Source organism: Anarhichas minor, unplaced genomic scaffold (genome assembly GCF_050575085.1).
Source record: "Anarhichas minor isolate MPS153535 unplaced genomic scaffold, ASM5057508v1 ptg000049l, whole genome shotgun sequence".
Classification (NCBI taxonomy): Eukaryota; Metazoa; Chordata; class Actinopteri; order Perciformes; family Anarhichadidae; genus Anarhichas; species Anarhichas minor.
In genome coordinates this window covers 3,412,400-3,439,614 of record NW_027466495.1, presented here as the reverse complement: position 1 = coordinate 3,439,614, position 27,215 = coordinate 3,412,400, and the positions used below count along the sequence as shown (strand labels likewise).

Genomic DNA, 27,215 nt, shown 5'->3' with positions numbered 1-27,215 from the left:
ATTACCAGAAGGGAAATTCACATTACGGCAGAACAACTTTGACTAATTAATAAAACAAAAGACATAATATATAACGTACACTAATGTGTTATATAATATATTGTAATTGTGTTAGTAAGTAGTGCCTCTACTACCAATACTATTAATTACTATATTATAATTAACAGTTCATATTTATTGACAATGTCCCTTTGTGTTAAACAAAAATAAATTACTTTATTCTGAAAACTGCGACCCACATGTTTACTTTGAAATGGCACACCGGAAATGGCTGGTTTTATGTCGGCTAGCTTGACAGCGCTCCCGGAGGCCAGCCTCCGTCAGTCGCAGCAAGGACCGTACTGTGGCCTCTCCTCTCTGGGCGGGTCCAGCCTGAGAGAGAGAGACGTTTAGGAAGAAAGCCCACTAACAAAACTATCAGCGCAGTCTCAAACATGGCGCCCGCCTCCGCCGACAACTTCAGATGAAAGTGTGGCGAAGAAGTGTCCAGCAAAGTTTCAAAGGAGTATTTGCGAAGTGCCTTTTTATTTATTTCTGTTGCGCCCGCCGTGCCGTTTTCAACCTGTTTGCAGAAATAGAAATACGGAATATACCAAGCGGGTAAAAAAAAAACAGCAAGTTGCCTACATGTCAACATTGTCTCTCGCCGCAGTGTAAACAGCTGGTAAGTGTTTTTATATGTTTGAACGTGGAGAGAGCTGAGACTTTGCGGAGTTTATCGTGAGAATAAGACGTAGAAGTTAAACTATTTAAGCTGCGTGTGAGTATTAGTTCCCCTGTTAAACATATCGTATATTTTCCGTATATATGCCTCTACACCTTTCATCGTGTGTTCTCCAACCGCGGAAAGAGAGGCAGCCACGTATCACTGCACGGGCTGATACACAGGAGGACATTTCTTTTGTTATGTGTGGTGATGTGTGCTTCTTGCTCGAAAGTTGACCCGATTATAGGTCGGATGCAACAGTTGGGAATACAATACCCCCTCCTCCTCCTCTTCCTCTCTCCCCCCTACTTGACGCCAGATAATCAGACTCTGCTCTCCTGGAGCCTGTCTAACCTTGCAGGTGTCTGCAAGCCAGGGAGCAGTTACTGACCAGCTCCAATGGCACGTGACTCGCTTTTTACCCAGGGTTCTTTCTGAATATGCAAAGTCTGCATCTGTGTGACCCTAACACTAGGACACAGAGTTGCGTGAGATGCCTGTGTTGTGGAGGTGCTCGCATATCGACGCCTCAGCATTTGACTGTTTGCCAGCCAGCAGCAGTCTAACTAACCCCCCCCCATCATCACCGCGTTGGTGATTCATGGCATGCCTGTGATGTTCCCTTTACTAGAGTCCAGGCACAAGTCCCAGCAGGGCCTGGAATGGCACTTCCTCTTGTACTGATCATATTTAAAGTTTATTTCTTGCTACCTGAGGTGGCTGCAGGAATGTCCACTTCATAACTGAATAACCGCAGGATTGCTCGAGCAGGAACGCATCGGCACCGGGGCGGTTGACGGACGTGGAAACACAGCAGCAGCAGAAGAAGAGAAATGCCTTTCTTGACCTTGGCTCGGCCCTGACGGCGGCTGGAAAAGAGGAGTGGAGTTGACCGTTGCCTCCTACTAACTGCTACAGGCAGCAGGTAGAAAGTAGGTCACGGCTCCACTGTGGCTTTGTGTACATTGAACTTGCACTTTGTCACCACCGCCGGGGCGTTCAAAGGCTCTGTCAGGTGACAAAGGGAAGGGAAGTAGATCGGCGAAAGGGAGCAGCAGCAGCAGCGGGGCTGTTGAAGGACTCGGTGCTTGTTTAGGCTAAAAGTCACATTTTGGGGATTTTGACGGGTGTGAGAAAATGCAGTGGTTCAGTGAGAGGAGTGTTTCCCCCCCAAAGAGCAACAAATGTGACCGTTTCTGACATGTCTGCTGTGATACACAAGCGCAGAGCTCTTCAGTGAAGTCAGTCAACTAACATCTCAACCGATTTTATGTCCCGCTCCTCAAGCGGTAATGCAGCAGCTTACACGTCAGCCAACACTTCAACTGACATCATATTTCAGTGTCTGCACTTGAACTGGCACTTATAAAACGGACACTTTAGGGTGAATTTTGGCTGACATTGCAACTTCTGACTGTTCATACCTCCTCGTCAATTCATCACCTGCACTTTGACTGACATTGCAACTCCGCGTTCCAACACCTCAACTTCTACAACTATTTCAAGTGTTTTATCTGTGAATGGTCACATATATATTTATTACTACACGGTGCAAAGAAGGCCTTCCTCCATAAAGAGGCTCGAGATCATCGTCGGCAGCACCAGAGCCGGTAGGGAGTCATCGTCTCGCTCAAGGACGCGCTGATCTTCTCTCTCACCATTGCTATTAAAAACAACATTTTTAATTGGTGTTTCTACTTCATTAGCCAGAAATAACTGCCGATTTTAAACCGAGACTGCTGGCGATGTAAGTTCTTGTCTTGCCGAGTCCATTACCTGAAACACCTCGGTGCATTTAAGCCGCCTGTTTGCACGTCTTAAGACATATTAACTCCAGACAGTCGTCTCTAGCCAAAGAGCAACAAGGAGGATCTCATAAGCCGGTTAAAAGCCTCCTCTCAGGTTACTTATTCCCTTCCTCTGACCCTTGTACTTTGGTGTGATGTGCCAGCTAGTGTCTCAGTGGTCTTCTCTCGATAGGCCCGGGTTCGAGCCGCTCTGGGCCCAGCTAGTTAGTGAGGGCAATGAGTTTGCCCTCTCTCCTTAGAGTGGAAAGAATGCTCTCTGTCCGCCGGGCTGTCACGCTCCAGGAGGGAGAGGCGGTCTTGTGACGTTTCCGCTTGAGCCTCGCTGCTCTGAGCTCTCGTTGTCTAACCAGCCCTGGTTGTTTTGTCATATTTCGGATCAAGTGTGTTCACTTTCTCTTGGAAGCACACCTGCGTCTTAAATCACGTGTTCAGGGAAACTACAGACCCACGGCGAACAAGGAAGAAAAGGCACATTTTCAGCTTCAGTTGTTAGTCGCTAGTAACTTGTTGCTCTGGCCTGCTTTGATGTTATCTTGACAAAACATGAAACAAAACAGTGCCGTTGCATAGAGATGAATGACTAAAAGGGGAACAGCGTGGGCCTTCTGTGATGGGCTTTAGTGGATGTCTGTTCTCGTGCTGAAACAGTTGTTCAGTTAATTAATGGACAGTTTTGAGAATTATGTTTCAAGTAATCTAATTTCTTAAATGTGAACATGTTTAGTAAAGGTACAATTAAAAATATCAGGACACTGATTCAGTAACATGTTCAGTTCAAGCAGAACAGCTCATCTCCAAAGGAAGAAAGTGAAATGAAAAAAGCAGCAAACTTTATCTGTGTGATTTGGCAGTCGGATGCCTATTCTGAGAAGCGTGTCGACGGCTATCATCAGTCCCGAAATGAAATTTAGATTTTACGTTTTAGCATCTGTGGAACCGAGTTCACCGTTGGCCTCTTGCTTTGTGCGGGCCGTGCAGAGCTAGAGAGAGAGAGAGAGAGAGAGAGGTCGTTAGTATATGGACATGATAGTGACAGGCTATCACACAGGCTTATCTGAAGCCCCCCCCAAAAAAACACAGAGGCTGTGAATGCTCCACCTCTCAAACACTCTGAACAGCAAATATTGAACAGTTAAATAAATCCCCTGCTTTTTATCATGTGCACTTAAGCACGTTTCTGTCGGCATTCAGACTTATTTTCTGTGTCGTAAACTGAAGGCCGATGTGGCTCATTCCATTCACTTTTACAGACTAGTTTGGCGGCCAACTATGTGCACACACACACGCACGCACTGTAGCTCGCCTTGCGCCACATGAACACAATCAAACAAGCAAACGCAACTGGCTTGGGTTTGAGCTCATCTCCCCCTCAAACCCGCACGCCACTCCAGTAAATGGAGGTTTCGTCACCTCATTGGCACCTCTCACACGGCCTCGGCCTTCACCGCTAACGGGCCCCGCTGTGATGACAGGTGGCAGGGAGGACCACTTTGCTCTGCGGACCCTCCAAAGCGCGGAGGTACAGAGTGGCACTTGAGGTGGACGCCGGTGCTGCAGGAGCTGTCAGTGGGGTAATGTGTTGAAAGCGGTTACAGCTTCAATAAAATGAGCTTTTCCTTTTGCAGAGAAGCTCAGACACACACACACGCACACACTTGTCACAATAGAGAGGGTTGGTTCGAAGGATCGGCCTCTCCTATTTATACCCGAGGGGTCGGCCCGCTGCCCAGTATAATTACTGCATTCTGCACGCGCTTCTGTAAACACTGCGTTTTCTTCTCATTTGCAGTGTCCCAGGGTTCGGTGCATGACAACTGTGCGTGTGTCATGCTCAGCTGCTGTTTCAGTCGAGCTGTGAGTGGATCTGCATGGCGTGGCTCCTGCTGAAATAACCGGGACAGACACGGCACTGTCTGTTGTCCAGCATTACACACACACACACACACACAAACACAGGCAGGCAGGCTCTTTCACCCCTGGGGGTACTAGCCTCCAGGCTCTTTTGTGTGAAAAGGGATGAGATCATTTGTGGGGCAGGCCATGGGGGAGATGGAGTAAGGGGGTTCCAGTCTGTGTCCTGAAATAGAGAAATCTCTGTTTCTACGTCGGCCTCGGTCTCTGTCCCCTTCATGTCTCTGTCCCCTTCATGTCTCGGTCCCTCTTTTGAATTTGGTACCTCGGAAGTGAAGGGGCCGGCCAGGTGAACGCCATTAACGCCCTACAAGTGCGAAAAGTAAACACACACACACACCAGGTTTGTAGAGCAGGACCTCCCCAGTTTTTATTCATGGCGGACGAAGGAGTTTTCCTCTGCCCTCGGGGGGCTGTTGGGCTGCATGAGCCAGCCTTTGGCACTGGTCGCAAGCAAGTTGAGACCAGTGCCGCCGTCGGAGAACAAGAGTTTCCAGTGCAGGGAAATCAGGGGCCTCGAGGAACGATCCGCTCAGGATCTTAAAAAATGAGAGTGATCACCGATTTAACAACCTTTTAAAAAAAATACAATACCTCAGATGATAAGTGGAACTTTCTCGCTTGGTCTTGCTAATCTGAGATGTTAATGTATTCCTCTTGTACTACTAGTTCCTGACTTCAATAAGAATAGGCTGTTGTACTGGAGGCAGGGATTCATTGCATCTCCTTGTATTCCAGCACACCTTCCAAAGTTGTGTTGCCTTCTCAGAGTATAAACAGTATAGGCCTCCGTCCCCTGCATGCTGATCACAGAGCAGCTCGAAAGATCAGATACAAACAACAAACTTGTACTTCTGTTTCCCACAGCTGGTAAAAATGGCTAACCAGAGCATTGCAGTTGATGTTGTGGGCTTCATTTATTTGTCTGAAATATGTAAACAATGTTTTCTTTTCATTTTTCTATGACCACCATTCAAGTAAGCTGTTATGCTAGTTAGCTCGTTGGAGCATCTGTGGTGCTCTCAACATGGTAAGATGAGAGCAGACAAGCGAGTCGTGGACCCGTCACGTCAGTGCGGCCTGAATGGTAAGAACCTGTCCTGCGTGGCTGTTTTTGCTTGGCTTTCACTCTCTTTATTCAGAGGCTTATGACCCTTAGTCATGCCACAAGCTGTTATTTTGCAGAGGAAGTTGTTAGGATACTCAGAGATGCTGTCATTTGGCACGTCGGTTTTTGGTAAACATGCTCTGGAATAATAAGGAAGTTGCGCTGATTCCAAGAGTGCGTATGCAATGTCCTTTTTATTAAAATTTGAGTTATGGTTCTGAGAAGAGCGTGTGTGAATTTTGAAGCAAAGTGCGTCAATCACTTCAAAGTGTTAAGGCCGAGGTTTGAGCCGGAAGTGGGCACTGTGTGGATGAAGTCTACCTTTAATATCATGAAATAAATATCAAGTTATATTATTCCATTGATGTCAAAATGACCATTAAATAGTCCTGCTCATCATATGCCAAACCTAGCTTGAGCTAATTCTAGTGATGAATAAACAAACAGTAAGTGTACAGTCAAAATTTAAAGTGACAGTGTACTGGAAGTGAATGTAAATGTGTATTTAAGAGTCCAAAGCTACAGGGCAGTCAGAGCCCGTTTTTTTTTTGAGGAAGCGGGTCAGCGTACGTGTCCTCTTCGAGCTTCATAGTATTTTTGTTACGGGTCCCAGTGACCTCGCTCCCTGAGTTGCAACCCAGACAAAGAGCGTGACACTCGATCGCCGGCGCTCAGGACTAACAGAGGAACAGGTTCTCACATGGGAAGGGAGGGGCAGAGCAGAGTGCAACCTTTTTTTTGGGAGGCAGAGGCTCGAGTTTCAACACGAGACTTAATACTGTGAAAATGTAATGCACCGGTTTTACCGTTCGACCCGAGAAGCCTCACGGCCTATGCCTTGAGGTTGCTGAATGTTTTTTTTCCCGCCCTGCATGCTGTCACAAGTGAAGGGCGGAAAAATCCTTAATGTTATGCTCCCTTCTGTTTACGATAGCTTTTAAAGCTCTTTAGTCTAATCCACTGTCAACACCACCACCGTTTATGGCCACTATCGTGTTTTATTTGCTCGCCAGACAATAAAACAAGCCCTCTCTGCCATTTTAGGTCCGACTTGGACTTTATTTCGCCTTTTTTTTTAGGCTGTGCTACAGAGAACAATGGCAGCCATACTAAATGTACCCTTGAAAGACTTGCAGATCGATTTCCTCAGCCGGAGTAACACTAGTTGCCGCTCAGGGTCTCGCAGCCGGGCATTGTTTGGGGTTTTGGGTTGCCTTGGCAGCGCCACTGTTTATCTATCGCGGGCTGTCTCAAAGAGATATTTGTATGGATGTGGTCGGGTGTGTTGTGGAGGCAGAGGGGGACCGGCACAAAGGTGTTCCAGTTGTGTGCACAGCTAACACTGGCCCTAGCAGGGAAACATCATTACTCAATTCAGTGTTGCCGGTGGTCATTTGTGACCATGTTTATTAATGTCCTCAGTGCATTTTGATTCACCGGCAGCGTTCAAAGCCCATTCAGGACCAAAGGGATCGGCTGGTGTTTGTTTTTCTCTTTTTGTTTCTTCTACTTTGTTCCCTGCTGTGACACTTTGTGGTGATCTGTACCCGTGCTGTTGGGAAGCTGTGTGACTCGCAGCCTTGATGTTTTCACACCAATATTACCATTTCAGAGCAGACTTATTGCAGAGGCTAATGTTTGTGACAAAGGTTAAAATTACTCAGCAGACTTGGGTTGTTAATTCATAAATTATCAAAAATTGGTCTTTTGTGAAGTGAGAAAGCGAGCCACGACACCCACATCCAATCCCTTCCTGCTGACCTGAGACCTGCTAATTCAAGGGCTGTGCATTAGCGAGAATCTGGCGATACGATACGCATCATGATACAGGGGTTACGATTGGTGTTGTGTTCGTCAGGTGGGAAGACGCATGACTCCAAGTAAAAGCTAATGTTGCAACACGTCTGCTGGGCGTGTAAACCACAGGTTATCTGCTCACCAGTTTGCCGTGTCAATTTATGGTAACCACTTGTTTCGCCGCCCCCTGGCAAAGCAAAAACAGTTCTTGGCTTATATGCTGCTGGGCATCATGTGTGTGACTTTAACAGTCGAAACAGAGACTGAAATCAGCAGTATTCCAATGAGAAAATGTTATCGGTGCACGACAGGTGTCAGAAAACAGGTGCAACGCACTGCCTGATCCGTACGAGTAGCTGGAACTCTAACTTCTGGTTAGATGCCATATGCTTCCACACAGCTTTCAGCTCTCGGTGTGGTTTGTGGGCTTCTCTATTTGCACTAATGTAGTAAGTGTGGGACTATGTCCCATGCATAGACATCTGCACTTAACAACCGCCTTAAAAATATCTGATGAAGACCTCGAAGCATGAATCATTTATTGATTTCATCATCGTTCTACCTCATTCATACGCGAGTGGAACAGGTGTGTTCAGTTTTGCGAGTTTCGTTTCAGCCATAAACAGACTGATTCACTACACACACACACACACACACATACACACACGTAGACCATCAGAGTACGTTTACTGGCCAGCCTTTGGTGACAAACCACATTTAGCAATGTGGTTTGTCATAAAGCACAAATAGTCTGAAAACAGCATTTTGCTTTTGAACATTGAGTCTTCAAACATTTCTATGTCTCCAGATTGCTGTTGCGCATCGTCATAAAATAAGATCTTGGAGTGGGACAAACTTTATTCTTTGTTTAGCGAAAAAAAACACCCATCTGGAATCATTTGGGCTTTTTACGACTCTTACTTACAAGAACAAATAAGTCTCAGTGACATTCCTCAGAATGAGTAAATGTCCTACTTTTGGAACGAGCACAGCAAAAATACCACAATGCTGATCCCGTGTGATGTTTCTCTTCTTTACCTGCGAATCAATCTTCCTTGATGCACTTTTATTGCCATGTTTGTTTGTGGAAGTCGCCCAGTCTCTGCTTTTGGATATGACATGAAACCGTATTGTTTTTTTGCCGCTCGAGGCTTGTGTTCATAAGGTTACACTCTCTGCTCTCTTGATTTCCCGACATTGTTTTCAAAAGGAAAAGGGAAAATATGGGCCATTTTCTGGGCAAATATCCAGCTGCAGTTCTTCAAAGCCACCTGGGCCATGAGGCTGTGAGGCTGGCACTACACTTCAACTAATTCATCATTAAATCAGATAAGGCTTTCAAATACGGGTTAAGAATTAAACATTTTTTTCTTCCACACACACACACACACACACACCATTGTTGTCCCAAGACCGCGTGCTGTGCAGTTGATGGAAATCTAAAAAAGCAGGCTCGCAGTCTAGAAAAATATTTTTTTGTTTTTGTGTGGAAAGTGTGTGTAACGTGTCAGCTGTTTGCTGTCGTGCTGAACAGTTTCCCTCCGAGGCAGGTCAGTCTGCCTCCCCGCCTCCCCTTCCACAGCGCCAGCCAGCGGATGTCCTGCACTGCGTTGCAGCCGGTAGACGCCAGCACATGCACTCCTGTCCTCCAGCTACACTGCTAGAAACTAGAAACCTTTAGTTTCTCTCTTTGCACGACAACTTTGTTGCCTTTTCAAGATGCCTGTACTTGTGTGATCGTCTTGACTGGTGGAAAAAGTCCAAAATAGAAATGGAAGAAAAACTACAATTGACACTTCTCAATCTGCGTCATAAAAATCCAGAGCTGTCTGTGCTCGATGTTGCCGCACAAAGAGGCTTCTTCTTCTTCTTCGTCTTCTTCTTCCCCCTCCCACCACAGCTGACTCACCACTGGAAAAATAGAACTTCCTGTGTTGGCCCTAAAACAGCCCTTTGAAGAAGACGTTTGACGTGTCAGCTTCAAGTTTCTTTTTTCTCCTTAGACAACCAGTTGCTCTCTGTTGTTGTTTTTTTTGACCAGGCTTGATAAGTGAAGTGCTTTTCATTGGCACAGCGCGTTGATAAAAGTGCCCTTTCATTTCTTGTGAAAAGCTAAATGGAAACTCTGCGTCTTTATGTCGTTAATGTCCATTCGATTACCGAGTCATCAACTATTTGGCGTCATGACTCAAACGTTAACGAGAAAACGGAAACGCCGACTATACTTGGGAAATTGCTTGCATACATTCATTAGAAAATGGCAAAAGACACACATTTCAAGTGTTTTGTAGACTTTTGGTGTCTCCTTGATTCATGCCGACGGTGGCATTTCTTAGCATTCCACCAGGCCCGGCTGCTCTGCCATGGCTCTCTGTAGCCAACGGAGCTTTAACTCTCAACATAACCGGAGCAGCGCGGTGATATATAATGACAAGAGCGTCCGTGAACATCAACAAATCCAGTCCCCTTCTTTACTCCTTGTGTTTGTTTGCTTCGTTGCGGTGCAGCGGTCGTAAAGGATCCTTTCGTTGCCTTTGCCACAGTATTACTTAACATTCTGTTTGTAATCCATCCCGCTGTCCCGTGGCGAGATGTAAGGGCTGTTTCAACATCGGCCTTCATGACTCCAGGCCACCGGTGTATGAATCTCCTTCTAAATGAATCTCATACCTCCTTATTTACTTCTTTCCAGGTACTCCCAGCCATGATCGAGGACAAGGGTCACCGCGTGACCGACTACTTTGTAGTGGCCGGGCTGACGGACAAGTCCACCCCTCTGGAGCAGGACCTGTCGGAGACCAAGTCCAGCGGGCCCAAAGCGCCCATCACCGACTTGGCCGTCATCAACCGGTCGGCGGGAGAAACGGTCCCCGAGGGCTTCACCTGCATCGACAGCACCTACAGCGGCCAGCCAGCCAACCTCAATCATGGCAGTCTGAAGAGCCCCGAGCTGTTTCTGTGCTACAAGAGGGGTCGGGGGAAGTCCTCGCTCATTGACGTTGGGTGAGTAAAACAAATCAATAAACAGTTTGGAGTCTGGTTTTGATAATAGCTTGGTATGAATCATTCAGTTGGACAGAAGAAGTTTGGAGATTGAAATAGATCTTATTTAAATCACTTAAAGCTGAATGCAGAGTTATCTTCCTCATGTGAGCCAGGGAAGAATGAGCAGTTGGGAGGCGGGGTTAAAGTAAACACGGTCATTTTATACCTGGCAGTCTGACCTTTTTGTTTTGGCTCTACGCGCCACCAAAGAACATAAGAATGAAGGAGGGCCCGCCTCCAACGCTGTATCCAGTTCATCGAGAACCGCTCGTCGCTTGTTGACTTCAAGGGAAGTGAAGAAGAGTTTGGTTGTAACGTCAGTACATCCAGCAGCTAAAGTAAACCGCGGCTAATGTCTGCCTGTATAAAGGCCGAGTGTTCAGTCACTACTTATAGTGATATATTAATCCATATATTATAATAATTTCATCAAGGAAAATGTTTCTAACATTTGTGTTTGTCATGTTAGATTTAACTTCGATGACAAAGCGTTTAGTCAGGATGAAGGAAGTAGGTGCGTTGACTGCTCCATTCACTCGGCCCCGTTGCATCATGGAGCTCTCCCTCCTCAGCCACACCTCTTGGCTCCTATCCATTCATACAATTGCTTCCTTATATCACATTAGAAAAGGGAACTCCCGTCATGTTTTACTTAATCCAATCCAGTAAGCCTGAAGCTACAACTGCTCTTTACTTATTCACAGAGGAGCCGAGAGAACGTTAGCCGCATTTCATCACGAGTGCTTTGTATCTGTTAGGCACGCTTTAATGAGAGCAATGATGCAACAGCCTGAGGCGTTTCAGTTTTCTACACACCTTGAACTTTCTGTGTCTCTTGCTAATAAACTGGAGATTCCAGTCAGTCTCTGCTCACTCTCTGAAAGAATCCCCCGGCTAATGTCAGGTTTCTCATTGATGGAACAAGACTGCAACGCATTGAGCGTTAATCCACGTTGTTCTGTGATTCATTTGGTTGATTTCACGTGTCGACGACGTGTTTCCCCTTCTGCTAAAACTTGGCATTTAAACTACAGAACTACGTAACACCCCTCACGAAACCCTGCAGATCGGATGTCAAGTCGTGTTTCCTTTAAGAGGTTGCGCAATCCTGCTGACCATGCCAACAGACATATGGTGTGGATGAAATAGAAGCATGCGCTTCATAGTTTTTGCTTTTCTCATCGGGTGAAGCACCAAATCAATCATGCAGTTTAATGAGACTGAATAACAGATCTCACAGATCTATTTTCTGTGTCCCTGCAAAAAAAGGGATATCATAAAGAGACCATAATCAAATGCATTATGGTGTGGTTCACTTCCTAACCATTCTGTTTTGGTTGAACTACAACACAGAAGGTCAGTAAATATTGTTTGGCCATGTTGCGCCTTCCTTCATGTGATTCCTGTCCCCACCTGCTGGTCGTCATCCACCGAAAGAATAACTGGAAAAACGTGCAACCTGTAAATCATTCATTCTTCCTTCTGCCAGTGAAGCCAGCGGAGCAGAGCCCGGGGGGGGCTCCAAAGCGTCACGACTCACTGTGCCCATTAGGACGCCGGGCTTCTTTTTTTTTTTTTTTTTTGCCTAAATGAGAATTTGCTGGCAACTGTCCTCCTGGCCTCTCTGGGTTTGTCCTGCATTCTTTTCAGAATAAGTGGAGTGTTGCAGGACTATTGTATCTGCGATGGCTGCCCTGTAGCCTGCACAAGATAAATTAGTTTTAAAGGGGGGGGGGGAGGGGGTCTTAGTTTTAAAGAGGGCAGCGATCGCAGCTTTTGGCCTCCCACGTGGCATTGTCCAGATGGAATGGGAGCGCATGGAGCATGCTGCCATAGAAGCCCTGCAGTCATGCAAAAGACAAAAATCCAACATGGTGGGAAACTGATTGCTTTCCTGACTGCAACTTTTTTGCTGCAACTAGTGATGCACAAAACATTTGGGCAGCAATCCATATTCTTGCATTTATTTTTCTCTTAGCTGGATATGAGAATCTTGATGTGAAAGTTTCCCCTTTGCTGTCTGGGATCTGAATGAGTCAGTTGGTAAATAGGTCTGAATCACATCACCCATTGAAGACGGGCTCCTCACCGAGGCCTCAAAGGGAAACCAGCGCTTTAGGAAGAAAGTCCGTGGCGCTGACCGCACACTGATCCTCGCTGTGAAACAGGAGAAAACATCCATTATTCATTGTGTTGGTTGTTGGTTTTTTCTTGTGCAACACACTGAAATTATGATATTTTTCTATTTTTACACAAAATGTGTTTTTTTTGCTTACTGTTTGTTGTGTTTACCAGTGTGCTGTACGAGGGTAAGGAGCGCCTGATCCAGGGCTGCGAGATCATCCAGGCCACACCGTACGGCCGCTGCGCCAACGTCAACAACAGCTCCGCCACCTCGCAGCGCATCTTCATCACCTTACGCCGAGCGCCGCCCGTCCAGCCTCAGAACTCCCTCGCGGTGACGGACATCTGCGTCATTGTCACGAGCAAAGGGGAGATACCGCCACATACCTTTTGCAAAGTCGACAAGAACCTCAACTGTGGCATGGTGAGTCCAACTGTGATCCTTAAGCTACAGCACTTGTGCACCATCCGTCCTTGGGGAACAGATTTGTCACATTTATGTTTTTAACCTTTCAGTGGGGCTCCAATGTGTTCCTGTGTTACAAGAAATCCGTATCTGCATCCAATTCCATCAGTTACAAAGCTGGTGAGTAAAAGTCTCTGATGGTTTACCACGTTAAAAGTTCACAGTAGTCTTTTTTGTTAATGTTTTTTTTATGTTTTTCTAACATATTCATCTGTTTCCTGGTGTAAATAGACTCCCTTTATGATAACAATTGGTGTCAAAGATGTTTTGCCATAATAATAACTTGTCTTTCTGACGTATTGATATGAAAAAACGCAGTGTAGTTGGAAATAGTGCAGCTCTGTGTGTTGTCTCTATCGGCTTCTGTTGCATCTTTGTCTCAAAGCTCAGGCGAGCGGCACCTTCAGTGCATCTGTGATCTTGCACGAGATAGTTCTTGCTTATTGCAGCTGGCATTTCTAAATTGTTGTGTGACATTTCCACTGACTGAACGCTTCCTTAACAGATTGGCCTTTGGAACAGCTCGCTGTGTAACACGCGTATAATCAGTGTTCATGCTCACACACCCATTGCCGACACACACACACACACACACACACATGCTGGCTTTATCTTTTTGTCCGGCCTTTTTCCTGTGAGGCGGCTGTGTATTCATCTCAGACAGCGGCACTTCCTGCCACGCCCAGTATTTGTGTATCTGCAGGCTTGTTTGTGTAATGCGCATGTTCACAGAAGAATGTGTGTCTTGTTGGAACGACATCTCACCAAACAGTTTACTCAGTGAAGTAGAACAGTTACTTCCTGAAACTTCCGAGTATCGTACTTAGCACTTTACATCAGACCTGAAAAACACTGATCTCCCTTTTCTTAGAGCCTCTTTTGGTTAATCCTCGCAAAGAAATAAAGCCATAATTATTTGTTCTCTTCCACCCCCCCCCCGTTCTCCAGGTCTCATCTTTCGTTACCCAGAAGAGGACTATGAGTCATTTCCTCTGTCAGAATCTGTCCCTCTGTTTTGTTTGCCGATGGGCGCCAAGATCGAGTGTTGGGCACCAAACACGCCTGACCCTATGCCCATCTTCTCCACGTTTGTTTTAACCATCTCGTCTGGTGAAAAGGTGAGAATGCAGCAATCAAAAGCAAGCTGTGGCTTGGGCTACAGTTGAAAAGCCCTTTGAAAGATTGTTAAACAGATTTCTATCGAAGTTAAACTGGCCAGGAAGCCAAAAAATACCACAAATTGAATTCATGAATTTGTCTGTATCTCTGTTTCCAGGTGTATGGATCAGCCATCCAGTTCTACGAGCCACATCCGGTGGATCAGTTGAGCGAGAAGCAGAAGATCCAGCTGGGCCTGCTCACCACGGTGGAGAAGAAGGTGATCCCCAACCGGCCCGTGAACAGCAATAAATGCATCTGCCTGCTCTCCCGCTGGCCCTTCTTTGAGTCCTTCCGCAAGTTCCTGATGTTCCTCTACAAGCTCTCCTTCTCCGGCCCTCACCCGCTGCCTATTGAGAAGTAAAAAATCTGCTTGCAACTTTTGACATTTTTATATCAGTTGTTTGGGGACATTAATGCCAATATGCACATCTCAAAGTTCACCTTTTGATAGGTTAAATGTGGTGGCTGCATTTCTTTGAAGATAATTTAAAGACCACATTTTGTGTATTTCTCTCAACAGGCACATCTCGCACTTCATGCACAATGTGTCATTTCCTTCCCCTCAGAGGCCAAGAATATTGGTCCAGGTGACATGTTTTTTCTATTTTTTTTATTATTGCGATAATGTTGTGAGTCAAATATGTTCTTTACCATGCGTACAATTTAGTTTTTAATAATTCCTTCCATGAACATTATGTATTTATTTCCTCTCAGCTCTCGGTGTATGACACCTTGGTCCTCTCCCAGCCTGTGTGTACACCTTTACCACTCAGGTACAATGCTTAACTTAACACATTGATTTTACAATAAATAATATGTTACTTTGTTGAAATACTTTTTCTTTTCAAACATTGGGTGACACTTTCAATTTATTCTTTATACATTGACAATTTTGTTTCTATTTCAAGCTGAAATGGAAACAAAACTCTGCATGCTGTTTGTTTTTTTTCATTGAAAACCCACAAAAATGTTGATTGTCAGGCCTTTGTTAAAACTAAGAATAATTGCTAAATTATTTCCAACTCAATGTTGAAAAATAACACTGCTGTGGCTGCCTTTTTGAGTCACAATTAACAAGCCTTCTAAAAGGTCATATCAGGTTCTGAAACAGTCCCCAGCAAGATGACGGCAGATGTAAACAGTGGATCAAGTAGATTCTTGGCCACACTGATCAAATGAAAGTTAACGGCCAAATTCTCTTAACAACATTAGAAACTACTGGACATCCTGTCAAATTGAATCAGTTGCAGAGTCACAACAGAGGATTTTCATTATGAGCATCACAAAGCAAGTATGACTTGCAGGTTTGTTGTTTTACATTATATTTTAAGATGTGTGTAAGTTGATAAAAAAAATACTAACAATTAAAACTGTTGAAAGAACTCAACCTATTTGTTTCTCTTTTTGGATCTTCATTATCTACCATTAGTATGTTTTTAATTGCCTTGTTTTCTCCCTACTTATCTAATATCTGTCTCTAGTTACAAACTCAGAACCCCTATTTTCACACTCCCTTCATCCCCTATGTCTCCTCTCCCCGGCTTCCTGTTTTTTCCACCCTCTGCACAGACTCACTCATCTCACCTGTGCTCTCTCTCTCCCTGTCAGCGGGGCGGACTACGGCACTCTGCTGATGAATCTGGGCTCGGAGAACTGCGCCACACTGCTGCACTTTATCCTGCTGGAGAGCAAGATCCTGCTGCACTCACTGCGGCCCGCCGTGCTCACCGGAGTGGCCGAGGCTGTGGTGGCTGTGAGTATCATCCACCACGCGAACATGTTCAGTGGTGCTTACTGACGAGATTGAGTTTCAGCAGCATCGGCTGCTTTTTGATTTAGTTTGGATCGAGATATTAACTGAACTTTGCCAAATATGCCTCTTTGAAAACACAGGATGTCCAAATCTTTAAAAGTCCCCAAAATGCATTTAAAGTGTTGCAATGTTTCTACCTCCAGAGCTTGTAATGTAAAGCTCTTAATTGTGCTTCTCTCTCTTGTCTCTCCTCAGATGATCTTCCCCTTCCAGTGGCAGTGTCCCTACATCCCCCTGTGCCCGCTCTCCCTAGCAGGCGTCCTCAATGCTCCTTGTCCATTTATAGTGGGCGTAGACTCCCGCTACTTCGACCTTTACGACCCCCCGCCGGATGTTGTCTGTGTGGATCTGGACACCAACACTATCTACCTGTATGCTGTGCTTTGATACTAAACCCATGTCGCTGCCAGCGTTTTACTATATATTTACAGCTCTCGTAAAGTTCAACGATCTCAAATATTGCAGCAACACATTTGTTTAACCAAGAGCACAGTGCAAATTATCCTGTTACTTCCAGCTAACTGCCATTGTGGTGTTGTGTGTGTGTTTACAGTTCTGACGAAAAGAGACACAGCAACTGGAAGAACCTGCCAAAGAAGCCCGGCAAGAGTCTCATGAACACACTGAGCAACTTGCACCACCAGCTGGCCACTGGTACGAACAGCATCTCCCCTCCTCCTGTAGCTGAAACCTCACGTCAGACAACTCCCTGTTTCAAAAAAGATACACTTGTATTACATTTAGTCATTTTCGGGGCTCCATACTTATATCCATAGTTATATATGTAAATCTTAATAGTACTTGGTTTAATAATGTGCATCATTTTCAATGTACTGCCTTGCCAATCGCCTCCTTTTATATAACACTATCAGAATTTACTTCAGTTGTTTAAATCGACCTTGTAATTTGTTGTGTGTTTATAGTTTCAGTACGTCAAACACCACAGGAAGACTCGGCGGTGGACGAGGCGGACTTCACCTGGCAAAAGAAGAAGACTGCCCTGGAGACGGAAATCCAGGAGGCCTTCCTTCGCTTCATGGCCTCCATCCTGAGGGGCTACCGCTACTACCTCAAACCCATCACCCAGGCGCCCTCCGAAAAGGCCACGGCTGCAGACTCCCTCTACGACCTGCAAGGTGAGCAAGAGAGTGACGGCTATGTGGAACTAGGGGAAAATGAAGGTGGATGATGTGTAAAACCATAGAAATCAATATGTAGGTAATGGTTTTGTTTATGCACAGCCTAATGTTATAGAAACCTGGGTGCGTTGATAGCTTCCCGGCTTTGTAACCTCTGCATAATTTATTTACCGGCCTTAATTTCGATAGCTTCACCTAATGTTGAGTGTTATTGCCATTTCTATTTCGAGGAGCATCTTAACTTATCACTCAACTTAAGTGTTTTTACAAATCGATCAGCTTTCTCCTTGGCTGTAAAAATACTTCACTGATGTCTGTTTCTGGGAAATTAAGTCTCTCTTCCATTCACCTACACTGTGAGAGATCGATGCAGATGGAGTGAAGGAAAGGGCTTGTAACATAGCATATTTTAATACTGTTGTCTTAACAGCGACACATTCATTTAATAATAACATGTTGAGGTGAATATAAGAATGACATGTGAATTTTTCAAAGTAGATTTCTGTTGAACTTAAGAAGTGACAACACAATCTGTCCTCTCCTTCCTGCAGGGTTTCTCAAAAGCAGAGACCGAGCCCACCAGAAGTTCTACTCCCAGCTCACCAAGACCCAGATATTCATCCGCTTCATCGAGGAGTGCACCTTTGTCAGTGACAAGGACACCGGCCTGGCCTTTTTTGACGACTGTGTCGAGAAGGTGATTACCTAACCGGCGTCATGCCGGTCTCCGATATGTACACGCCGTACTCTGGTTTTATGCTGTTTTTGTTTTTCCTCTTCCACCGGAGGTTGAACGGCCCTTTGTTTTATGTTTTATTGGCAAAATAACATTGGTCCACTGGGTGTGTAAGGAAGTCAAAATTTCCTCTCATTCATTCTGGTCCCTTTGCTCTCTTTCCTCTTCTTGCAGCTTTTTCCCTCTGATAAAATCACCGACAAGGGCACCAAGGTAAAACTGGGCTTACACTGTAATCAGATTTCCTCACGCCTTGCTGTTTCTGTGTTTGTGACTAACATTAAAAGGTAATTTAGATTAACCTTTTTTCTCCCTGCGATAAATGTTCTCACCCTTGAATCCTAACCTCGGATTAAAAAACGTCTTTCACTGCCTAACTGGAGAAGCATAATAGATGGTGTTACGCTTGTAGTTGTTTACTTCCTGCCATCAGACAGGAAATGACCTGCCGAGGTCGCTTTCTGTAAAAGTCAAGTCTGTATCGCTAAGGCTCTGGATGCGATCCTTGCTGCAGGTTGAAGGAGAGTCATCTGAGGACACGAGACTGTTGGAGCTGGACGAGTCCCAGAGGAGTGAACACACTGTTTTTGTCATGCCCCCCGAACCTCCAGTGGGCGATGGAACTGAACCTGCCCCCAGATACACGTAAGTCTTAAACCTGTAGTATAGACGATCCTTATTGGACAGAAAAATATTGATACCAAAGCAGAAAAAGTCTGAGGCACGTGACCTTGCACTAATCCTACTTCTCATCCTCCAGCTATAAAAGTTTCCCCAGGCTGGATATGGAGCTGTTCGACCGTCCGAGGGAGTTCCGCCCGGCGCTCAGCAGCAGAGAAGCGGGGGCCAGTCTGTCCAGCAGCCCTGCGCTACTGGCTAAGAGGACGAAACAGGTGGGCACATGCTCGCACAGTCACACTCGGAAGAAGTAGCAGCAATGCCCTGTCACTGGAACACATCTGCCTATAGGGACCAGATGTTTATTTTAGATGTTCTATCGCACTCTTCAAACCATTCATGCTTTAAATGTCCACCTTGTCCAACAGGAGATCAAGCTAGCATACAAGATGGCTAAGCGTTTCCACTCCAACCCTCCGCTGTGGGCCCGCTGTCTGTTCAGTCACTGCTACAGCCTGTGGTTCATCTGCCTGCCAGCAGCCGTGCGACTCTCCAAGTCCAAAAGCCGTGCCATGCAGCAGGCGTACAACGTCCTCCTGAAGATGAGGACCACTGAGGTGGAGGTGCTGGATGAGGTACAGTCAGAGTTAACTAATATTTCTTCATGTTTAAACCTTCTTTGTCTCATGGTGAAATACTTGTGTCATTATTTGTGGCTTTTTCTCATGTTTTTATCTCTGTGGTTATCAGGTGTGTTACAGAGTGATGATGCAGCTCTGTGGTGTGTGGGGTCTTCCTGTCATGGCCGTGCGAGTCCTGGTTGAGATGAAGAAAGCTGGAGTGCAGCCGAACGCCATCACATATGGATACTACAACAAGGTCACCTGCAGCACTTTACATTGCTAAAATATATCTTTATTGTAGCTCAAAGCAAATGTAAGCACGACAATAAGCCACTTCGGCGACAATTTTAAGACTTTCTGTCTACCTACGCATGTCCTCATCCTTCTGTCTGCTCCCTCTGCAGGCCGTCTTAGAGAGCCCATGGCCGAGCAGAAACCGCAGTGGTCTCTTTATGTGGACCAAGCTTCGTAATGTGCTTCGTGGAGTGGCCCAGTTCAAGAACGCTGTGGACCGAACACCTTCCAAGAAGGAACCCACCACAGGTAGGAACATAGATTATGATAGGGCTGGATAATTGGAGACACTGTTACCGTTTCCTCTCAGTCTGTTGCCTTGTTTCTCACCCATTTTTTTTTTTCTTTGTGTCCTTCTGTCTTTAGCAGCATCAATAGGCGGGTCAACAGTCACCGACGCTGACCGTTTGAGTCATGGAAGTGCTGACAGCTCAGGTGAGGTCAACGGCGAGGAACACGACCTGTTCGTCCACAGCCACGGCATGGAAGACACAGCAGACAACCACTGCAGCACAGGTACTGATCCACTCAAGTTGACAGGTTTTGCATGTGTAAGGCTTTAAAAAACGACATTTGCTGGTACGTTTTTTGAGGCTCTGACTGCTGCTGAGATCTGGAGTGGCTGCGACGCCAGTGGCCACAGCAGTTAAAGCATGGTTTGTGTGATTTGTGTGCTCCGCAGGACGGCAGTCTGATCAAGGCTACGGCTCCAAGGATGAGTTGCACCAGGTGCTTTCACATTCAGCTGTCCTGTCCACTGAGGAGAGAAACGATTCCAGAGCGCACCATAACGGTAACAAACGCTTCTCTCATTCCAGTGCTTATGCATTTAAATGTGTCTGCAATAGAAACCCCATTTCTTCCTTGTACATTTATATTGTTCTTTTGACAATGTACGTTTATAACCAGGAGGTGACGTTGCTGGCTCAGTGGACAGTGCTGTAGTAGTAGCAGAGCCCCCCAGTCCTGTTGATGTCCCCTCGCCTGTCCCCAGTATTGTGAAGCTGTCCACGGGGAGCTTTGATGGTGGCAGGGAAGCAGGTGAGGAGAAAGAGGAGGTCTTTAAGTTTAATTAAGAAAAGGACAACCCTCACTATATCTGTATGTTTTCTGCAGGTACAGGGAAGCTGTTCAGGAGACACAGCAAGACTGATAACGTGTCTCTCCCAGGAGACGACGCCTCGCTGCCATCGGGGGGTGTGGCTAACCAGACTCAACACCAGCGGAATAAGTCCTTTGGTGAGCGCAGCTGTAGCTTCAGCGCTGAAACCCGCGCTGGGATGCTCCTAGAGAAAGGCGTGGACCACATGGCCAGTCAGATGGGTGCCGATGCCCGAATCCTGGAGGCAGCGCTCTGTGCAGGCCAAAGTCCACCCCCGAATATTGTGTCCAAAGCACTTTTTAAAGACCTGGAGGAAGAGCCTGAAGACGATCAGGGCTTGACATTAGTGAAGCTGCCAGAGGAAGAGGGAGCAGCAGCAGGAGCGGCAGCAGAAGAAGGGAGGGGAGAGGATGAAGAGCTAGACGGGACGGAGTTAAAAATGGTGAACCGAGAGAGGAAACACACTGAAACAAGCGAGGAGGACCCGGGGTTGCGAGTGCCGACCCTGGAGAGGGCAGACGTGGAGGTGGGTGCTGACCCACTTTCCCTCTTGGTGACCGAGAGCGACGAGTCGGCCTCTATCAGCAGCCAGGAGCCGCCGCGCTCCGTGCCCGCTGTGGTGTCCCGCAACCTGGCCGAGGAAATCGAAATGTACATGAGCCTGAGAAGCCCCCTGAGCGTGAAGTCCTCCAGCATGGAGCTCCAGCAGGCCCAGGAAGACTCAACTGACCCCCCACAGCCCAAACAGTCTCTGGAGCGCAGGTCTAGCCTCCCCGTGCCTCCTGTCAAAACTCCAACTGGCTCCCCAGGCGATACACCCAAGCGCAGCCCCACCACTGTTACTCGCTCCAAGACTTTCGCAGCAAAGACGAAGACCCCCGGCAGCGCAACGGGTAGCCCCGGTCCTAGATCGTCCTCGCTGACGGCGCTGGTCAAGTCCTCCCAGGGGGGGTCGTTGGGCTCGGTCATCAACTCCATTTCAGGCATCAAGATGGACCACCTCTTGTCGGGACCTAAGATAGATGTGCTTCGGTCGAGCATGAAACAGGCGGCAAATGTGGCCAGCAAAGTGTGGGGAGCAGTTGCTTCAGCTTACTCCTACTCGGATGACGAGGTGAGTGTTATTAAAGGATGCTTTTTCCTTTTTATTTTATTAGCTGCATCATTTTTTTCCCCCCAGAATTTTGTCAGCACCGCTGATGATTTCGAGCAATCCTCTTTAATCCCGTCTAACTTTACTCCGCAGGAAGAACAAGCTCAGGGTGGCGGCGGCTTCCCGTCCCATATGGATGAACACATGCTGGCTGCACATGAAGCAGATGATAGCCCCGAGAGAGGAGTCATCCCGGGGTTGGTGGCCAACGGTCTCCACCAGAGCTGCACCAGCCTGGGCAGCAGCAGTGGCAGCAGTGACACGGGCCGAGGGACCCACCAGACACGTAAGCACTCATTCTGTAGTGCACGTATATGTGGGGAGAGAAAGAAAAGGGCCCGATGATGTTCGCTGGCCTGTGAAATTCGTTTGTTTTTTTTTGGCTCTATCCGCAGATCCAACTCCTGGACGAGCAGGCAGGGGTCCAGACTCTGAGCAAGGCTCCTCGCATCACGCTTCCTCCTCGAGCATTTACCAGAACTGTGCACTGGAGGTCAGTAAACTGCTCTGTGCTGCACTGCTGTGCTTTCTACGCCAGCACGTACATGGCCGTAACTAACCGGTTGGACACATTTCCTTGCTGACAGGTGCTGATGTCCAGCTGCTCCCAGTGCCGCTCTTGTGAAGCCCTGGTGTACGACGAGGAGATAATGGCAGGCTGGACAGCTGATGACTCCAACCTCAACACCAACTGTCCCTTCTGTCAGACAGCCTTTCTTCCCTTATTGCATGTCGAGTTTCACGACTTGCGAACTACGACCGGGTAAGAATCTGTCACTTCTCCTGTGTACCTATCTTAAAGTAATATTAAGATGAGGTATAAAACTGAGAGAGTCACATACAAACTGGCTGAAAAATGTTCCATCTCAGGTTCTACATGAAACCCAGTGCCTCAGGAGACAGTATCCACAGCACCAGTGCCCAGCCCACAGCCAGCAGCTCAGCTGACATAAAGACCCCAGACCTTATCGCTTTCCCTGAAGAGGAACCTAGGGAGACTCCAGACACTCTGCCTGGAGCACATAAGAGGTACACGCCAAACGAAAGCCCCTCAAAGTTGTGACATGTGAAGTCAGTTTGACACCGGATGTGAAAAAGCCATGGCCAGGATGATGATGATGTTGCAAACGTATTAACCTCAAGCTAAATACTTTGTGGCAGAACCTTTTCCTGAGTCCTCTTTGCCTGTTGTGTTTCTAGTCTGATTTCAGAGCCGGTGCAGTCGGACCCCTTAGGTCTCTTGGAGCACCAGGCAGCGGGGAAGCAGCGGAGCTGCAGTGGGACCTCACTGACGCGCAGCAACAGTGTCGGTGGCCCGCTGCAGAGCCTGGACTACTCCCAGAGACCTGGACACGGCGTCTCCACCACCAGCCTGCCCTGCAGCCTGCAAGAGGTGTCGGTCAGTCCTCCTTACTGTCACAAAACCAGTGTGTGTAGATATTTTGCCAAAACCACCATAGCTGCAGTACAGTGAAAAATGATCTGTGTGTGTGTTTGTCAGGATGGCATGGGGACTAAAAGGCCGAACCCAAAGCCTGTGTCCGTACCGTACCTCAGCCCCTTGGTGCTGCGCAAGGAGCTGGAGACCCTGTTGGAGAACGAGGGCGATCAGGTAAAAGTTCCCACACACACACACACACGCGTGCGATCCTGCAGTCGGTTTTACAGCAAACGTTTGCCACACAGCTGCTGAGCTACTCTGCTATGTCCAACCAGGTGATCTACACCCACAAGTTCCTCAGCCAGCACCCCATCATCTTCTGGAACCTGGTTTGGTATTTCCGTCGCCTGGACCTTCCCACTCACCTCCCTGGCCTCATCCTTACCTCTGAGCACTGCAACAAGGGAGTACAGGTGAGAGACTTAACGGGTCATCTATCATTATTCGTCATCCACTATTAGTCATCGAACTCATCCTGTCCTAAACAATTTACTCAAGACTGTTGAGATGTTTCCTTTGTGGTCTCTTCTGCCGTAATATAACTAAAGGTTTTATCTTTGCAGCTGCCCCTGACGTCACTGTCCCAGGACACGAAGCAGGTATACGTCCAGCTCCTGTGGGACAACATCAATCTACACCAGGAACATGGAGAGCCCCTCTACCAGCTCTGGAGGACCTTGTGTGAGTGTTGACATCCAGAATCATACACTTTTAATGCTACTATATGAAGATTCTTAATGTCTTTTTTTATTTGTAGAAACTACCTACACCACTAGGGAGAGACAAAGACAAGTATTTGCAATGTCACAAAGGAAGTGTGGGGATGTATTAGTCGCAAATTGAGCTAAATATGAATGTTTGACATAGAGTATGCTGTTATGGGTTTAATATTAGCCGAAACCTTCACAATAAAAGTCACAATATCACTGTTGGCCAGAAGACTTGAGGCTCCTTACTAAAAAGGACAGGATAACAGTCTTTCTGATGGCGCTTGTGTTGTTTTCCAGTGGAGAAGAAGGGGATGCTGGCTCCGACGGACCACCAGGAGATTCGTACCCTCCTCAACACGATTGTTCGCAACATCCAGACCAACGACGTCTACGGGCCAATCAACCTGTTGATCCGAGAGATCAAACGGCGCCCAGAGGGTGTCAAAAGGCAGAGGTCCGTCTTTGTCCTCCTCCTTAAAAAAATGTGTCCAATTTAACCTTTCTTCAAGATTTTTCCCGCCAAGCATTTGGACATGTGTATGTAATATGTGTAATGTTAATGAAAGCACCTCATGTCTCATGTCCTGTGTCCTGTGTATTTCTCTCAGGAGTATCTATAGAGAAATATTGTTCCTCTCACTGGTGGCGTTGGGGAAGGAGAACATCGACGTAGGTAAGTTAAGTCAACCAGTTCCATCACACCACCATCTGAAGGTTGTATCATTTAGCCTTTTAATGGTTTTCATATACGAAACTCTACTAACTATCCTTAAAGAGTAAAAGATGCTTACTCTCTTCTCTGACTTTGTGAATCTCTCTGTGTACCTGCAGAGGCCTTCGACAGGGAGTACCGCTTGGCTTACGATGAACTGAGCGCCGAGCAGCTCCAGTCTTTGCACCGCATCGATCAACTGCCCAGCCCCAGCGTCCAGTGCTGCCTTAAATGCTTCGGGACCCCCGTCATCTGACACACAAAAAAGAAAAAAATCGGACTGGTCAATTGCGACAGCAGGAGGGAAGGACAGGTGGCGGGCCCGGGGTGTGAGCGCAAAATGATTTAGTGTTGAAACACCTCCAGTTGCCCGAACATGGTACTTCTTCTTCCGCTCGTCTTGGAAGATGCCCATCGTCTGCTTTTTTTTTTTTTTTTTTTTTTACAACCGTATGATGCTTTTCAGAGGCTTTCCAAGCAGCTACTTACAGGAGGGACTGTTTCTGTAAGTGGCTTGGAGAGCTGCAGTGAATTATTTGGGTCGAGTTGAGGTGTGCTTCTTTACAGATGGTGTATAGATTGATAAATCATTGTACAGAATATATATCGTGTGTGTGTGTGTGTGTGTGTGTGTGTGTGTGTGTGTGTGTGTGTGTGTGTGTGTGTGTGTGTGTGTGTGTGTGTGTGTGTGTGTGTGTGTGTGTGTGTGTGTGTGTGTGTGTGTGTGTGTGTGTGTGTGTGTGTGTGTGTGTGTGTGTGTGTGTGTGTGTGTGTGTGTGTGTGTGTGTGTGTGTGTGTGTGTGTGTGTGTGTGTGTGTGTGTGTGTGTGTTGTAGCCTTTTTGCCCACTTTGCCTAAATCTGTCCCAGCTGTCTCCCCATTACATCAGTCTAAGTTGTTTGAGACTGAACGTACCCTGATTGTTCGTTTGTGCACTTTTTGAAAGAAATAACAGTAACTCATGTCCACCCGTCTTTTTGTACATATTACAATGTTTACTTTGGGGGAGAAATCTGAAAGCAGGGTTTTTCCTCGATGCCTTGACTGTTTGTGTGATCCGAGTCTTAATGAATGTTCAAGTTTGTTTCATTGTAAGTGTACAGGATCAGAGCGCGGCTCTCTGTGTAAATATGCATTGGAAGCACACGCGTAAATGGGAGAGGACTGAGGACAATCACTAATTATCAATCACTAAAAATGGATTCTGCAACATTCCAGATGCCTTGCAATCAAAACAGGTCTTAAAGAAATATTAGCGATCTCTGCAGCATACAGAATGAAATCAGCAGATTGAAGGAAGCTATTATCCACAAACGCATCGATGGGACGCTACAGATTCCCACACTTTAAAACAAAGACGTGTGTTCTCTTGCGGGGACAGACAGCTGACCGAGCATTCAATCCAACTTGTGTTTTTAATATCTGCGTCTTTTAACAATAATATACTTTACTCGTTCAGCTAATATGCCTTATTGTAATGTTGAATTAGAACTGTAAAACTCACACGTAATGGGGCTACGCCTTAATCTAGCATAGAACAAACCAGTTTATTATTTTTTTTAATTGGGTATACCATTTGCAGACGAGATTGCTTTTATGGTTAGTGGTAGCAATTAGAGCTTTATGCTGCACGGGGGCTTCTTCAGTACTGCTGACACTGTTAAATAAAGAAACAATTTCACAGCACGACATTCCAGTAAATGCAGAAACGGACAGGAGCAAGCAGAGTGCTATGATGAGCTGTTGGGGAGGTGGGTGTAGATGGACTGACTTTGTACAGACGCAATGATATTGTGAAATATCCAATTTGCACTGTATCAATCACAACCTGACCTTAACCCAGGGTGAGGATGAGATGAGACCACATGAAAACAATTAACACAGTCGTTTTTTGCTCCGAAACAAAACGTAATTCTCAATTATTTATTTTTGTATCATTGACATTTGGATTGCAGACGGTGTAATTTAGCATTTTTATGATTAACAGCCTTCCCTTCCCCTTTTAATCCGTCTTAAAGGATCTCATCCTGTACTGACTTTGTAAATCTGACCTCCTCATGGCAGAGGATGTACAGAAGAGACCGTTCTGTAACAATAGATTTAGGTGACCTCTTACCGTCCTGTGGAAAGGAATTGAATGTCTACACTTATGTATGCTGCAATAAAACGAGTTTGTGAACTGATTGAAAAACAAAATGTATCCATTTTTTTTGTCTCTATTCTGATAAGAATTTGTTTTGTTCAGTGCCGCGTGTGAGAAGCTCCAGTGATTCATGTTATTTTTGAAATCTTTCTGATGGCTGCTTTTAGCTTGTCAGTACTTCTGCGAAGGCCTTGATGTCCTTACTCCTTTTTTCATTTGATGGTCAGCATCAAATTCCCTCCCAAAGTAAATTGTCATGCTCTCTCATTACTACCTCCATATCCTCCCAACTCTTCCTTTCCTAAATGACATCTTCCTCCGTCTCCTTCATCTCGTCCTCCATCACTTGCTCGTCACCCAGGATTTTTATTGCAGTCACTGCAGGTCTGATAATCAAGGGTCATCTTACAGCTAGAAAGTCAACTCTTGATATTTTCCAGAATATTCTGAGTGCTTTACAAATGCAGTACTTTTTTTCTCCTGTCTTTTTGAGTGCATGTAGGACTGCAATGGAAACCGTCTCCCAAAAAAGACAACAGGGCACTTTTATGTGATGGCTGCAGCCTGTGAAAATCGGATGCCTACGTTTGCCTTTATTTTGTGGCG

The 27,215-nt window shown here is 46.3% G+C and overlaps 1 protein-coding gene across 7 annotated transcripts; it reads left to right on the top strand.

Moving 5' to 3' along the window:
• Positions 1-391: 391 nt before the first annotated feature.
• Positions 392-26,662, top strand: dennd4c (DENN/MADD domain containing 4C). Of its 7 annotated transcripts, none has more exons than XM_076112280.1 (34): positions 392-664; positions 10,023-10,333; positions 12,671-12,923; positions 13,016-13,085; positions 13,914-14,083; positions 14,242-14,483; positions 14,647-14,713; positions 14,841-14,899; positions 15,735-15,879; positions 16,135-16,310; positions 16,493-16,593; positions 16,863-17,075; positions 17,630-17,775; positions 17,989-18,027; positions 18,329-18,459; positions 18,575-18,707; positions 18,861-19,067; positions 19,183-19,311; positions 19,460-19,598; positions 19,716-19,865; positions 20,032-20,142; positions 20,259-20,390; positions 20,466-21,565; positions 21,698-21,890; positions 22,000-22,097; positions 22,192-22,367; positions 22,475-22,633; positions 22,805-23,003; positions 23,106-23,216; positions 23,321-23,458; positions 23,609-23,726; positions 24,053-24,209; positions 24,364-24,428; positions 24,587-26,662. In XM_076112280.1, the coding sequence occupies exons 2-34, from the start codon at positions 10,035-10,037 to the stop codon at positions 24,721-24,723; spliced, it is 5,763 nt and encodes a 1,920-aa protein (XP_075968395.1). In that variant the 5' UTR covers positions 392-664; positions 10,023-10,034; the 3' UTR covers positions 24,724-26,662. The 7 variants fall into 7 exon arrangements, with proteins under 7 accessions (XP_075968395.1, XP_075968394.1, XP_075968392.1 ...); XM_076112279.1 differs by lacking the exon at positions 392-664 and adding an exon at positions 4,416-5,512; XM_076112283.1 differs by lacking the exons at positions 392-664; positions 10,023-10,333 and adding exons at positions 12,045-12,249; positions 12,354-12,567.
• Positions 26,663-27,215: the final 553 nt, after the last annotated feature.